Source organism: Telmatherina bonti (assembly GCF_933228915.1).
Source record: "Telmatherina bonti genome assembly, chromosome: 3".
NCBI classification, from domain to species: Eukaryota; Metazoa; Chordata; class Actinopteri; order Atheriniformes; family Telmatherinidae; genus Telmatherina; species Telmatherina bonti.
This window is the reverse complement of record NC_136621.1, coordinates 4,750,213-4,765,873: the sequence shown is the minus strand read 5'-3', so window position 1 is coordinate 4,765,873 and position 15,661 is coordinate 4,750,213. Positions and strand designations below refer to the sequence as shown.

At 41.9% G+C, this 15,661-nt stretch overlaps 1 protein-coding gene across 1 annotated transcript in view; it reads right to left on the bottom strand.

Annotated features, from left to right (window-relative positions):
* The window catches only part of LOC306774806 (nidogen-1-like), a gene marked incomplete at its 5' end in the record, with an annotated part of 49,985 nt that overhangs the window by 25,746 nt on the left and 8,578 nt on the right, over window positions 1-15,661 (bottom strand). Inside the window, 5 exons of the mRNA XM_079264979.1 lie at window positions 907-1,158; window positions 1,353-1,493; window positions 9,413-9,990; window positions 10,362-10,591; window positions 12,447-12,749. Of these exons, the coding sequence (XP_079121105.1) occupies window positions 907-1,158; window positions 1,353-1,493; window positions 9,413-9,990; window positions 10,362-10,591; window positions 12,447-12,749 (1,504 nt within the window). The remainder of the gene's footprint in view (window positions 1-906; window positions 1,159-1,352; window positions 1,494-9,412; window positions 9,991-10,361; window positions 10,592-12,446; window positions 12,750-15,661) is intronic.

The following is a 15,661-nucleotide window of genomic DNA, read 5'->3' as shown; positions in this document are numbered from 1 at the left end:
AAGATGTTTAATATCTTCTGTCAGTCTGGTTGGGAGTTCAATTTGGTGGGGCAGCAGAACCAGAACAGAACCAGACTTTCAGTATTTTTGAAGTTGTGATCAAATTTTAACAGCTGTAAAACCTAATGGAAGCACAAAATATTAATTTCATTCAACTGATTCTACGTATGTGAGTTCAGACAGACTCAAACTAGCTTAAAGCTGAGCATGTTTTTCTGTCTGCCCTCTGTTGGTGCCTGTGAATCCAATTTTGCACTTTTTAAAATGATTGAACAACATGGGAGCAGTCTCAAAATGATCTGAACTGTGGGCTGCTTTTGTTTTGGTGTTGTGCTGTTGTATAGTTGCAAGAAAAAGTATGTTAACCTGTTGGATTTACCTGGGTTTCTACATAAATTAAGTCACATCAAGAGATAAACACAGTTTGCTTTAATTAATAGTGCACTAAAAAATGAAATGTAACAGGTCTGGACTGGGACCTATTGCCTAATAACCACAACAACGTAAAGGATGGATGGAAGGATTCAAGGTGTTCAGATCAGCTTAAGTGTTTAAAGGTGGTTTTGGATGAAAACATAATAGATTAACCAGAGGAAACAAGATACAAGCAAGCTAAAATCATCACAACAGAAATCGTATGGCCAATAACTCCGTTTCTGCTCCTATGGACATGTACAGCAGCTAGGACATGGTCTGATCAAACGCCTGATCAGACTCTAAACCTTTCAGCTAGACTCAGCTGTTGTTGTAAATGTTTTGACTTTAACATCCCCCTCAGGAGGTTTACTGGGCACAAACTTCAGCACTTTGGCATCAAATAAAGAGTCAGTGGCATTTCAAGCGCAATTTAATGTATAACATCAGTTTATGCCACGTTTTAAATCAGCTACTAACATGTCTCCTCACCAATAAGACTGAAGCCGTTCTGGTATCCAGGCTGCTGCAGAGCAAAGGCCCAACCGATGACTCCGCCAAGAGAGGACAGCGGCTGCAGGGAGGGGCCCACGCTGTCTGGGATGTTGCTGATGGCAACATAGGCTCTTCCGTCATTCGCCACCACGTATGCATGCAGATCTTTGTTATCAAGCTCAACCGGAGACGGTGAGCTCCCCACAAACACTCGACCATTTAACTTTCCATTCATCCTCTGGGGTTTACCTGGGAAACAACAAGGATCACCTGATTATACATGCTGTAGTTTCATCACAGTTATGCAAAGCTCGACTCTGACAAGGAATCTGTTGAGTTTCAGTAATCCAGAACAGGATGGGCTGAAAAGATTCACTTCAAAGTCCCTCTACTTGCTTTTTTCTCATAACTGCAGTTTGAAATAAAACAAAAACCATCCTCACCTTCTGCGACACAGTCTTTCCCGTCACCATAAAAACCAGGCTTACAGTGGCAGCAGTAACCGTTGCTGTAATCTCTGCAGTCAGCGAAGGCCGAGCATTTGTTCCTGTTGCGGGCGCACGTCTCCAAATTATATGCAAATACTGTGAAGAAAACCACTTTTAAGTTACTTAGTAGGTGTAGGAGCCATATTATAAGACATGAATGTCTGCGAATATACTGATGTGTGCAGGCTTGACTGGCACTTGGGTGGAGGGTGTGTCACTTTGGGTGTGAACGCACACATTACAAATAGTTGCACTCACCTGAGCGCATCGTTTTGGCTGTAAGGATGCAGAAGTGGGGTGAGCTCGGGAGTAAACTTTTTGTTGACCACAGTTAGATGTTTTTGCTCTGCGTATTGTTTGTTCTTTGTAATTTATTTAAAGTAACTATAAAAATAAACAAACGCAATAAGGAGAACAGACATCTTAGTGCGCGTCATCAATATCTCCCGTGTTTAGCCTGCAGCGGCTAAGTAGATAATGGCGTTGGACAGTTAGCCGCAACACATTAGTCAACAAAAAAGTTTAATCTAGGGTTGAGAAGATGATCCGGGGATGCTGTTTTTTGAACTTGAATTCCTGGAATTTTTGTGGACAGGTTTTCGTTGTTGGAGAAGCTACGCGTGGATTGCCGTGATTGGAGCGCATCATCCTACGTTCATCCATGTCAGGTTTGATTCATTCATTGCAGCCCTTGGAGTTTAAGGTATGGCTATTCTTGTATGAAATAGCTTTTTCTATTTAAATAGACTTAATTTCCCCTAGTAGGCTTTAGCAGTACAGCCACATTAGGTGGTTGTTCTGATTTGTTTTGCCTGTTAGTGGTGGTTATAGTGGTTGAAGCTATATGCTTGGGAGCATCGCCGCAGTTCTTGTTTAAGACAGACCGTCTTTTTCAAGACTGACGGTATTTAGATGCATAAATACCCGCCGCTCACCAAAATTAGGGTGAGTTTAGTTAAATGTGGGTAGGCAGTTTTAGAGGGGAATGTAAGTCATTAAACACTTGGACTGTATTTTAATTTAATCTGACTTCTCATAGTTATCAGTATCTGTCACTTGGTAAAGGGCTGTATGAATTGAATATAGGATACGAATTTTGTATGACTTTGTTTATTTTTGGCGTTGGAAAATGGATCCAAGTGAAGGACATTCAAGTTCTGATGTTTGTGAACAAGATGAACAGAAAAGACAAGTAAAACTTACTGCTAAAGGTTTGGGAAATAAAATTGAAATACTTCAAGCAGAACGGAAAACAAAGGTTAATAACATAAAGGCTGTTGTAAAGGTGATTAAAGAGCTTATGCAAGATGAAGGAAATGCTTCTCACATTCAGTCTCATCTTAAAGATTTGTCTAAGCTGTTTGAAGATGCAGATCAGCTTCACAAAACTGTGATTACTTTGCTTCCTGTCGAGGAACAGGAGAAGCAAAATGTGTGGTTTTCTAGTGTCCACAACCATAGTTTTGAATTTATAGAAGATGTCAAGAAGTGGCTTTGTAATGTAAATGGCCAACCTGGTCAACATTCTAATGAGAAGAAAATGGAGGATGATAATGATGCATCAAGGCCACAGCCATTTTGTACGGAATTGGCTGATCCCCATAATGAGAATGAAACTGGTGTCTCTCAACATTCAGAGGGAAGTTCAACAACTGAAGATGATGTTCAACCCCATGATAGTGTTTCTAATGTAGAGAGTAAAAGATCAAGAAAAAGGAGTTCATTAGGAGGCAAATCCAGTATTTCATCTACCTCATCTGCACGTATTAAAATTGAAGCAGATCTAGCCGCACTTGTTGTTCGCCAAAAACTTTTGAAGAATAAACATGGTTTGGAAGAGCAAGAAGAACAACTTAGGCAAAAGAGAGAACAACTTGATGTGGAAATGGAATTGGCAGTTTCAATGGCAAAACTAAAAGTGTTAAGATCTAGGGGGAGTTCAGTAACGTCTGGTTCCGGGCACTGTAAATCTGATGCAATGAATGATTTGCAGATTACTGAGCAAACATTAAATGTAGATGCCGAAACATATATTCCTGTAATGCCTGTGCAGACACCATTGGGTATTTCAGCAGGTCATCAGCAACATCAATCTGAAACGAGAGGAAGAGTTCAGAATGCGAGGCCAATGCATCAGACCAATGTGTACAATCAGCCAAGGCTGCAGAAGCAGCAGGGCACTCTGTTACATTCACCGTCACGTGCACAGTCGCAAGCTGCTTCCTCCGCAGCTTTAATGCAAAGTGATGCTGAGCATTCTAACTTAATATCAGTATTGGTGAAACAAAATGAAATTACTTCTTTGCTAGTGGAGCAACAGTCTTTATTTTTACTCCCAAGAAGAGATATTCAGAATTTTGATGGTGATCCTTTACAATACCAAACCTTTATGAGAGCATTTGAACATAGCATTGAGGAAAGAACACCAAATGCTAAAGATTGCTTGTATTTTCTTGAGCAGTACACTAGAGGTCATCCAAGAGAGCTTGTTAGAAGCTGTCACCATATGTCACATGATGATGGATATGCCAAAGCCAAGTCATTGCTGCAAGAGCATTTTGGGAATTCTTTGAAGGTGGCATCTGCCTACATGGAAAAGGTTTTGACATGGCCAATGATAAAATCAGAAGATGTAAAAACTTTGCAGGCATATAGTTTTCTCTTGAGAAGCTGCTGTAATGTAATGGGTGAAGAAGGGTCAATGCACGAGTTGGACGTACCATCTAACATGCAAATGATTATAAAAAAATTGCCTTATAAACTCAGAGATAAGTGGAGAAATGTTGTCTGTGATTTAAAGGAGAGGTTTCAAAGACAAGCTACATTTAAAGATATTGTAGAGTTTATTGAAAGGCAAGTCAAAATTGCAAATTACCCTCTTTTTGGGGACATACAAGATCCTACAGTAGCTCTAAGAAAGGAAACAAAGAGCTCAAAGAGTAGATCTGATTTTAAGACAAAAGGGAGTAGCTTTGCCACAACTGTTCATTCAGTAGAAAGAAAAGTTGAACCTGGGGTAAAAGAAGAAGGATGTATCACTCAAGAAGGCATGTCTGCTTTGTGGAGCTGGACATACATTAGATGTGTGCTCTTTATTGGGAAAGAAAACACAGTGCAAAAATGTCCTTTTTGAAAGACAATGGGGTGTGTTTTGGTTGTTTGTGCATTGGGCACAGGAGTAAAGATTGTCGGAAGTGCCTTTCTTGTAATGTATGCAATTTAAAGCATCCTACTATATTGCATATCTACCCAGTGAAAAAGGAATTTGGTGCAGTGCAAGTTAAAAGAGAAACTGACATGGCGAAGGATCATGATGTACTGTCTGTACAATCTAGTGGTCTTACTTGGGCCGGTGAGAATGGCTGTATACTTTCTATATTACCAGTGAGAGTAAAGTCAAAAAAGGGAGATGAGTCAGTGGTGACTTATGCCTTTTTAGATCCTGGAAGTTCGGCATCTTTCTGTACCGAAGGTCTTATGAATAGATTAAAACTTACAGGGAGGAAAACCGACATTCTGTTAAGGACAATTGGACAAGAAAGGGTGGTCGGTAGTCACATTGTCTCGGACTTGGAAATAGCTGGGTTGGATGATGATGAATTTTGTGACCTACCTGATATGTTCACACAAAAGATTATGCCTGTCCATCATAGCAATATTCCACAGCAGAAAGACCTGCAAAGATGGCCACACTTAAAGAACATCAAACTAAAGGAGATTGACTCAGGAGTGGACTTATTGATAGGAACCAATGCTCCCAAGGCCTTGGAGCCATGGGAAGTTGTTAGAAGTGTTAATGGAGGTCCTTATGCGGTCAAAACCATGCTAGGTTGGACTGTAAATGGTCCACTGAGAGGAGACAATGACCGTAATACTTGTGTACAACCTGATGTTAGCATCAATAGGATTGCTGTTGCAAGGCTTGATGAGTTGTGGCAGAAACAGATCAAGGTTGACTTTCCTGAATGTATTCAGGAAGAACAGCTTGGAATGTCAAGGGAGGATAATATCTTTATGAAATCTGTCTCTGAATCAGTAAAGCTGATTGATGGTCATTACAGTGTTGGGTTACCTTTCAGAAGAGGTGGTGTGAAAATGCCAAATAATAAAAAGGTGGTGGAACAGCGTGCTCTAAATCTTAAAAGAAGACTTAGTAAAGACAGTTTGTTCCATGCTGAGTACAGCAGTTGCATGCATAATGTCATCTCAAAGGGTTATGCTGAAATGGTTCCAGCTGAAGATCTGTATCGCTGCGATGGTAGAGTTTGGTACTTACCACATCATGGGGTGTACCACCCACGTAAAAAAAAAATCTTAGGGTTGTTTTTGACTGTGGAGCTACATTCCAAGGTACATCTTTAAATGACCAACTTCTACAGGGCCCAGAGCTTACCAGCACATTGATTGGAGTGATATCTCGTTTCCGAAAGGAACCAGTGATTCTCATGGCAGACATTGAGGCTATGTTTCATCAGGTTAAGGTAGCCAGATCTGACTGTGACCTATTAAGGTTTTTGTGGTGGCCAGATGGAGATCTTAAGCAGGACCTGGTGGAATACAGAATGATGTCACATCTGTTTGGAGCTACATCTTCTCCAAGCTGCACATGTTTTGCCTTAAGAAAATGTGCTGAAGACAACCAATGGCATTTCAGTCAGCAGGCAGTCGATACTGTTTTGCATGGTTTCTATGTTGATGATTGCCTTGTGTCAGTAGGTTCTGAAGAAGAAGCATTGCAGCTTTATCGGGAACTCCGGGCTTTATGTGCTAAAGGAGGCTTTCAGTTGGTTAAATGGGTCAGCAATAGTCGCAAGGTGCTTCCCAGCATACCTCAGGAAGAAAGATCAAAGGAGGTAAGGGATATGGATTTGGATAGTGATTCATTGCCTCTAGAGCGAGTCCTTGGTGTGCAGTGGTGTGCCCAGACAGACTTCTTCAGGTTTAAAATCAACCTGAAAGACAGACCTGTTACACGGAGAGGTATATTATCCATTATAAGTTCAATCTATGATCCTTTAGGATTTTTAGCACCCGTTGTCCTCTCAGCCATGGGAATTCTGGGTTGGGATGACACATTACCAGATGATGCAATGCAAAGGTGGATGAAATGGCTAGAGGAGCTCCATCATTTAGAGGGTTTTGAGGCTGACAGGTGCTTAAAACCCCCCAACTTTGGAGAAGTGGTTTCTGCACAGTTGCATCACTTTGCGGATGCAAGTGAGTTTGGATATGGAACAGTATCTTATCTGTTACAGCATAATACCCTTGGAGAGGTGCATGGTTCATTTTTAATGGGAAAGGCACGTGTTGCTCCATTGAAACCGGTTACCATTCCTCGTATGGAATTAACAGCTGCTGTGCTTGCAAGCAGAATGGATAAGATGCTGAGAAGGGAGCTGCAGATGAAGCTACAGGAATCTGTTTTCTGGACAGATAGCACATCTGTGCTGAAGTACATCAGGAATGAGACCTCAAGGTTCAAAACATTTGTAGCTAATCGGGTGTCTGAGATACTGACACTTTCCAATGTGTCTCAGTGGAGGTATGTGAATACATCAACTAACCCTGCAGACATGGCCTCTAGGGGAGCTAAAGTGGAAGTTCTCTTAAAAACTGACACTTGGTTGTTGGGTCCCAAGTTTCTTAAGCAGCCTGAAAGAGAATGGCCAGTAAATCTTGATGCATCTGCGCTGGTTTCACCACAAGATCCTGAGATTAGAACAAGTGTGTTTGTGAATGTAGTCCAAGCAGATGCGCAGATGGATTCAGTTATGCGTTTTATCAATCACTTTTCTTCATGGGTTCGTCTGAAAAGAATGGTGGGATGGCTTCTTAGGTTCAGGAGCTTGCTTTTGGATCTTGCAAAAAGAAGAAAGCAGCTGAAGATTACCCTCTCTCAGTCTGACCTGGATGAAAGGCAGCAAGAAACTGAACTACAAGAAGAGATGAAAACTGTCAAGGGTCAGATTGCAAGAGGTCCCCTTATGCTTGAGGAGTTTGATGCAGCTGAGACAGCAATTATCACTTATAGTCAGAGAAAGAGGTATCCTGATGAAGTGAAAGGCTTGCAGAAAGGGGAAGGTGTGAAAAGAAGCAGTCATCTTTTCAAGCTAGATCCTGTATTGGAGGATGGTATTCTGAGAGTAGGAGGAAGACTGGAAAGAGCATCTATGCCAGATAAGGCTAGACATCCTGCTATATTGGCTAAAGATCTCCATGTTTCTGATCTTATTTTGTATTATATACACCAGATAACAGGACATGGAGGACGTAATCATATGCTCTCCATGTTGCGGCAAAGATTTTGGATTCCAGGTGCTAGTGTTGCCATAAGAAGAATACTATCAAAATGTATTGTTTGTCGCAGATTACATGCTGCTCCAGGACAGCAACAAATGGCAGACCTTCCTGAGGACAGAGTTTTCCCTGATGAACCTCCATTTTCTCGAGTGGGGGTGGATTGCTTTGGGCCTTTTGAGGTCAAAAGAGGAAGGATTACAGTGAAGAAATATGGAGTGATATTTACTATCACTGATGTTTGGCTATAAGAGCTGTACATCTTGAAGTGCTGTCCTCTTTAGACACACTCTTTTGTTAATGCTTTGAGACGTTTCATTGCAAGGCGTGGACAAGTGATTGAGATGCGCTCAGACAATGGTACAAACTTTGTTGGAGCTGAGCGTGAGCTGAAAGAAGCAATAATGAAATGGAATCATGCTCAGATTAACAATGTTCTTCAAAAGGGAATCAGGTGGATTTTCAATCCCCCCACGGGATCCCACCATGGTGGAGTGTGGGAGAGATTGATAAAATCTGTGCGTAAGGTGCTAAATTCCATACTGAAGGTTCAGATTCTTGACGAGGAAGGTCTCCATACTGTTTTATGTGAGGCAGAGGCTATTATCAATAGTCGCCCCATAACGAAGGCATCTACGGATCCTCACGACTTGGAAGCACTAACTCCAAACTATCTGCTGCTACTCAAGTCCAAACCATTGTTACCACCAGGAGTGTTTGAAAAGGATGAATTATATGCCCGACGACGATGGAAGCAAGCACAGTATATGTCGAATCTGTTTTGGAAGCGCTGGGTAAAGGAGTACTTGCCTCAACTGCAGGAGCGTCAGAAATGGCAGACCACCAGACGTAATTTCATTCCAGGGGACATTGTTGCTATTGTGGATGACTCTGCTCCTCGAAACTCATGGATGATTGGAAAGGTGATTCAGGTGGTTCATGATAAAAAGGGACTTGTGCGACAAGTTCGCATTAAGACCAAAACAAACTACCTGGACAGACCTATCACGAAGGTCTGTCTTCTTCAAGAAGCAGATGACTCATAAGAGTATGTACTCAAGCAGATGTTGAGATATTGTGTTAATGTGGACATTTGCTTACATGGAAGGACTTGGATGTAAACTTTCACAGATTTGATTAATGAGTCTGTATTATCTATTTATGTATATAGTTATTTGATCATGAAATGTGACTTTGTTAATGAGTTTGTCTCCTACATGTTATAGTGATGTAATTAATCTGTAGACTAATTAGGGGACGGAATGTAGGAGCCATATTATAAGACATGAATGTCTGCGAATATGCTGATGTGTGCAGGCTTGATTGGCACTTGGGTGGAGGGTGTGTCACTTTGGGTGTGAACGCACACATTACAAATAGTTGCACTCACCTGAGCGCATCGTTTTGGCTGTAAGGATGCAGAAGTGGGGTGAGCTCGGGAGTAAACTTTTTGTTGACCACAGTTAGATGTTTTTGCTCTGCGTATTGTTTGTTCTTTGTAATTTATTTAAAGTAACTATAAAAATAAACAAACGCAATAAGGAGAACATACATCTTGGTGCGCGTCATCAATATCTCCCGTGTTTAGCCTGCAGTGGCTAAGTAGATAATGGCGTTGGACAGTTAGCCGCAACAGTAGGTAAGAGTGAAAATTCTGCTGAACAAAGCTCCTGACAAGCTGACCAAAGAAAGCATTAAAAAAAGTTTATGGTGTTTACCATCTACATCTAGATCTTCATCCACCACGACAATCTGGGGGTGCTGCGGATGTGAATGAGGCCGAACTGGCTGAGCAGGACCACGGCTGGTGTAATGTGGCTCACCCACATCCGGGTCAGGGTACCTTGGGTCAACTTGAGCCTGTTGTGTTTCACTTGTGTTGTATCTTGGTTGCAAGGTCTCTAGTGTTTGGTATCTTGAATCAGACCAGTCCAGGTACCGCTGCTGAGTGTTTTCAAGGCTGGTGGGCGTGGGTGTGACGGTTTCGGGCTCGGGGTACTCCTGTTCAAACGGACCTGGTGAGGTGGTCTTAGCGTCTGAGTCACTGGGCTGATGTCCAGTGGGGATTCTTGTTGGAAATTCCTCCTTATCCTCTGGAACTGCTTTAGTTGTCTGGAATCTAGAGGTTGTAATGTCCAACTCGTATGGTTCATCGGTTTGCCTTGGCAACATGGTAACAGTAGGTTTGGTGACGTCATCAGGGGAACGAGTGGCCGTTCCTGGTTCGATGGTAACGAATGCGGACGAGGGGCCAATCTTGTACACCCAAACTCCATTCCTTGCAGAATTTGTCTTTCTGGTTGGGCATAGGAAGGAAAAAATTATGTGCACCATCTGAAAAAACAACTACAAGCTAACATACCCTTCTGTCATCCATGTTTTTTTTACAATGGGTATGTATAGAAATATATAGACGTTAACCAGAAATGTTCCAAAAAGTTTCTGTCCAGTGATGAAATTCATGTTAGTGGGATTCAATCCCATTTACTGTGTCTGCAGAATTCTAAGACTCATGAAAATTGTTAAGGAAGGAAATTTAATTAAATAGTTAGATAATCATTCTAAGATCTATTGATTTAGGATAAATCAGGTATCGAAAACAATTTATATTTTTAATATCAGCACCAAACAAACATCTCTGTGAGTTAACAAGCGATTGTTTCATACATGGTCAGCTCCTGGAGGGACGTCTCTTTGTTGGTAGTGGTCCGGAAGTACGTCCCCTGTTTTGTGTTCCAGAACCACCCGGGTAAGTTTCCTTCGTTGAAGCCGGCTTCCAACAGCTTACTCTCTCCCCCTACGGATGTGGAGAGGAACTGCAGGCCATTTCTAGGATACAACAGGATGGCGTAGGAAGCGGACTTGGTCAACCCTACAACCAGCTGGAAGGTGTTCCTCTAAAAGGAGATATTTGAAAACAGGAATTCATAAATAGTGTCTACAGTTCTACCTGTTTATTTTTTTTACACCAGTCACACAAAGATACAGCTAGAATTAGCATAATGAAAGAATAAATGCATTAATTAAAAATATGCATAAATAATGAAAATCCCCATTGGTTCCATTTACTTTGTTCTATCAACCAAAATATCTGTTTTAAATCTGGTGAATGGGAATAAAGTTTGCACCATGTCCTAACAAGAACTAATGTAACATCATCTTCATCCTGTCTTCTCTGTGATCTCTCCAGCTAGTAAAAGTCAGTCTGACACTGACTCGTGTCTTATCTCCCGCTCTGTCTCTTTCGCTCTCTTTTTACACCCATAATGTGCTCTTGCTGTCTTGATGAATCAGCCATGGTGCACATTGTGTTGCTATCCAGTTGCAAGCATGGGATACGGTGTCATAAAGCAAAATGCAGCTGTAAAGAGACGCAACGTTACAGAGAAAACGTTTAAGTGTTTTTTAAGCCTCTAGTAGATATCCAGTATATACATTTAATATTTTCTCTGAAAACTCCTGTTATGAGATATTGCCAGAAAGATATAAAGACGGTAGATCAGACACGAGGTGGCAACATGTTCAGACTATTAAACTGATTTGACAGGTTGGAAAAATTAAAATTTTAAAATAAAATAAATAAAGCAGTGATTTTGTGAGAGCAGTACATTGGGAACAAGTTTTCACCGAGTGCACGCTTGTTTCCTCCCATGGAGACGTGGACAGACGCACATGTGCACATGATCTCTGGTCATGCCTCAGTCCAGATCCCCTCATATGACCTGTCTGTGTAGTCAAAGACAGGTGGACTAACACTGTGTCAGTGTGTAATAAAACTAATGTTGCCATGATTTAATCAATGTATTAACGCGATACCAGGTCAACGTACACAGCCCTACCATCAATAATGTGTCTACAGTGTCAAAATCCAGTCCTCTAGGGCCACTATCCTGCAGGTTTTTGTTGTTTCTCTGCTCCAACACACCTGATTCAAATCAAATGGATTCAACAACTTGTTGTGAAGTTCTTCACAATGACCCAATAATTTCAATCAGGTGTGTTGGAGCATGGGAACTTCAAAAACCTGCAGGACAGCAGCCCTCAAGGACTGGAATCTACAGCCTGTTGCAGATTTACCATCGTTGAACACAATCTGATTCTTGTCTTCTGCTCCTGACAGAGACCAAGAAGCAGAAGATGTCTTTAATCATTTTCACATTTCTTATGGTAATTAGTGACAAATATCCCCAGAATTATTATTTTTTTTTGGTCACATTTTGTTAACAGGCCAAATAAAGATACCATATTTTTAAAAAAGTGGTCTTTTATTACCATGTTTTCATTGGTCAGGCTTTACAGGGTTAAATCTCACCAGAATCAGGAAGAAAACTAGATTTCTTGTGATTTGATGTCGAAGGAGGTGATTGTGTTAAATCAGCTGTGATTCGGTGTCATATTGTTCTGTGATATCTAGACTGATTGAACCGTGATGAACAACGATGTAACCTCTGCTTTGTGGCGCGACCTGACACGACCTGGCTTTGCCCTAAAATTCCTTCCATTTTTCACAGGAAATCACTGAAGCAGCAGAGGAAGTACACCTGTCCAACCAGGTGCAGTCCACTGCAACACTAACTCATAAAAACTGCATCTATTCTCAGGCTGTTCTGCAGTTATTTTGTTATTTATGATAAAAAAAAAAAAAAGTATCATATAAAAAATAAGTCAATGTTTATACTGTATACTTGACAGGATAAAACTGATGAAGATAGACCATAGAGCTGTGTTATGAAGTGAACCCTGCTCTCCCACCTTCGCGTCCAGCCTGTCCCCTCGTCCAGACGTCCCCTGGGCCACCATGTTCTCCCAGGTGACAATGAAGACTTGGTGGAGCTCCACTCCTTCCTCTGTGGGGAACGCTCGTCCAATGTGCTCAGCTGCTCGTCTCAGGATGTCCAGGCCGTTGTCCTTCCTGAAGTGGACTTGTCCTTGTCCGTCGCTGTTGTCCAGGTCTCCCAGCAGAGCGGCTATCATTTTGAAACTGGCAGGCATCTTCCCCAGGTACGTCTTCTCAGCAGGTGGGTACTCAGCAGCCACAAAGCCGTTGGTGTTTATCTGGAAGAGGAGAAGAAATGATGGACTTCTTTACAATCTAATGGCATCAACACATCTGTAACACATCTGTAAGAAGCTGTTCAGGGTGACGTTGCGTAGCATCACAGCAGGTGGGACCTCTGAAGACTTCACACATTTACATTAAGTAATGTCATGGAAGTTTTATCTGGACATTCCTGTTACGTTGACATCATGGACTTTTCCTGCGGTGGCTCCAAATTGTCTGGGATCAACCCAACAGGTGCTGATGGCCTGTTTGTGTCCGCCACCGAAGAACCAAGGCCACCGAAGGCCACCGAAGGCCACCGAAGGCCACCGAAGGCCACCGAAGGCCAAGCCGGCGGGCCACCGAAGGCCAAGCCGGCGGGCCACACTCTGGATAGTGTGTTTTGTATAAAAGGTGAGGATGCTGTGGAACGTCCTTTAGAGCTGCTGTTTACGTTAATCCTGATTCCATCTGATCAGAGTTTAAGACTTTCTTACTTCTCATCATGTTGTGGTGAGGACCCAAATGCAGGACCAGGAGCCAGGAATGCAGAATGAAACAGATTTAATCACGTAACTCTGACTGAACTGAAGGGAAGCGGACACCAACACAAGCATGAGCCAACACAATGATCCAGCAACATAGAACTGAAACGGAGGCTATAAATACAGACAAGGACAGAACAAGACACAGGTGAAATGAATCAGCTAATTGAGTCCAGGTGAAAACGATGAACGGGAACAAAGGCTACAGAGGAAACAAGACACAACACTAAAAAATAACAGGAAACTATCACTAAAGACACACAATAAACACAAAAATTATGACACCTTTTTGTTAAGAAATATTTCCATAGCGACAAAATGTATCTAAAATTCTTCCACAATGTTTAGGCTCAGTTTGTCTTGATGAAACTCTGTCCATATTTCCATCTGAGAGACTCTGCCTCTCTGCAGTGCTCCCTTTATACCTAGTCATGTTACAGACCGTGTTAACCGGATTAGCTGTCCACTGCTCCTTCAGATGTTGCTTTTCCAGCCTTTTGTTGCTCTGATTTGACTTTTACAGATGTGTTTCTGCCATCAGCGTCACAATCAGCTTATATTTCCCATCAGATGTTAAAATCTCCCAGTTTCAACATCTGATATGTTGTTTATCTTCTACTGGGAAAAAATATGATCAGATTTGGAAATGATTGCAATCTGTTTTTTTTAAACATTTTACTCAGAGCCCTGACCATTTTGGGAACTGCAGTTGTGCATGTTTGACAGTTGACCATAAACATAACGGACATGACAGAAATGTGACCAGAAAGTTATTTTTATTTCTTATAATTCTTTGTATTTATCATCAGTCAGTCTCTCACTGGACAGCGGTGAAAGTGCACTTTCATTAGAGACCGTATAGATGCAAATTGTTCTCTAGCTTCTGAAAATGGATTTTTGAGATTGAGAGCACACAAGCTGTTTTCTGTACTTTGTCTGCGTCTACTGAAGGGTGGCTGCAACACTTTGCGTTTCTTTGCAGCTCTGCTCCAGCCATCAGCCCACAGGAATTTCACACAATAACCTCCCTTTCTCTGAGAAGAATGGGATCTCTTTAACCTCATCTACTCAAATCCACCCCTTACTGAATGCCACAGTCAATGTTTGAACCGTGACCATGAAGTGTATCATCTGCATCCGCAGCGAAGGGCGCAGGTTTCCACAAAGCAGCTTCAGCTCACGTCTGGTATGGCTGTCGACTTACCAGCTTGTTTGGGTCAGACTGTCTCACAGTTCTTCTGTTTATATGACAAGGATTTTGGTTTTTTTTTTTCCTTAATTTAGTAGTGAATACAGAAAATATGTAAAATGGTTAAAAGGAAAGAGATTTTGTTGATTAGGGTCGGTGACCTCCTGATGAGCAGATGCTGAATGTGTCCTGCCAACACAGCTGTCAGAAGCGGAGTTTCTCTGGAGAGGAGGAGGAGTTTGGAGCTTGTCCTCAGACTGCAGTGCAGGAACAATGTTTGTCCTGACGGCACAAGAAAGGATGAAAGGGTAAAAACGTTGCCTGAAAACTACTAGAAAACCGATGTAGAGGAACACAGAGATATCCAGACAGGATGTTCCAAGATTCTACTTAAGTCAAATCTGTTGACTTCTGTCAACTTCTGTTGACTTGGGCGGCTGTAGCTCAGGAGGAAGAGCAGTTGTCCTTCAACTGGTAAGTTGGGGGATCGATTCCAGGCTTCCCCTGAAATGCCGAAGTCCTAGGGCAAGACACTGAACCCCAAACTGCCCCCCGATGTGCCTATCGGGGTATGAGTTTGTGTGCGAATGGGTGAATGTGACAAGTAGTGTAAAGCGCTTTGAGTAGTCTGTATGACTAGAAAAGCGCTATAGAAGTACAAGTCCATTTACCATTTACCATCCCAATTTACCCATCATTAATGAGGTCCTAAACAAGCTGCCAACCACTCAGCTCTTCCCTTTCTCTTCTTTTAACCTGAAAGTTTTTTCATAATTACAGTGTTATACAATTTAAACATACACAAACCAGTTGGCTGTTTGTGAAAACCTGGACATTCCTCACAAGTTGGTTGAAACCAAACGCCGGTCAAATCTGGGGTAGATAATGTTGGCGAGCTAGCAAGATGAGCTAGAAGAAATGTCAAGCTGGCATTCATGTCGATCAATACTAGTGAAATATCATTGAGACCAGGGGTGCGCAATATCGCAATGCTATGATATAACACACATTTGCATTGTGTTAAGAACATTTAACTGCATCTTGACTGAGTAGAACAGTGGAGCTCAGCTGAACGAGTGAACAAGGAAGCAAAGCCAAGCAGAGTACAATACAAACGATGACAAATAGAGGATCACATGCTCCTAAAGACAGCACATTCAGGCAACATCCGAAGGGGATTTCAGGCAAATAC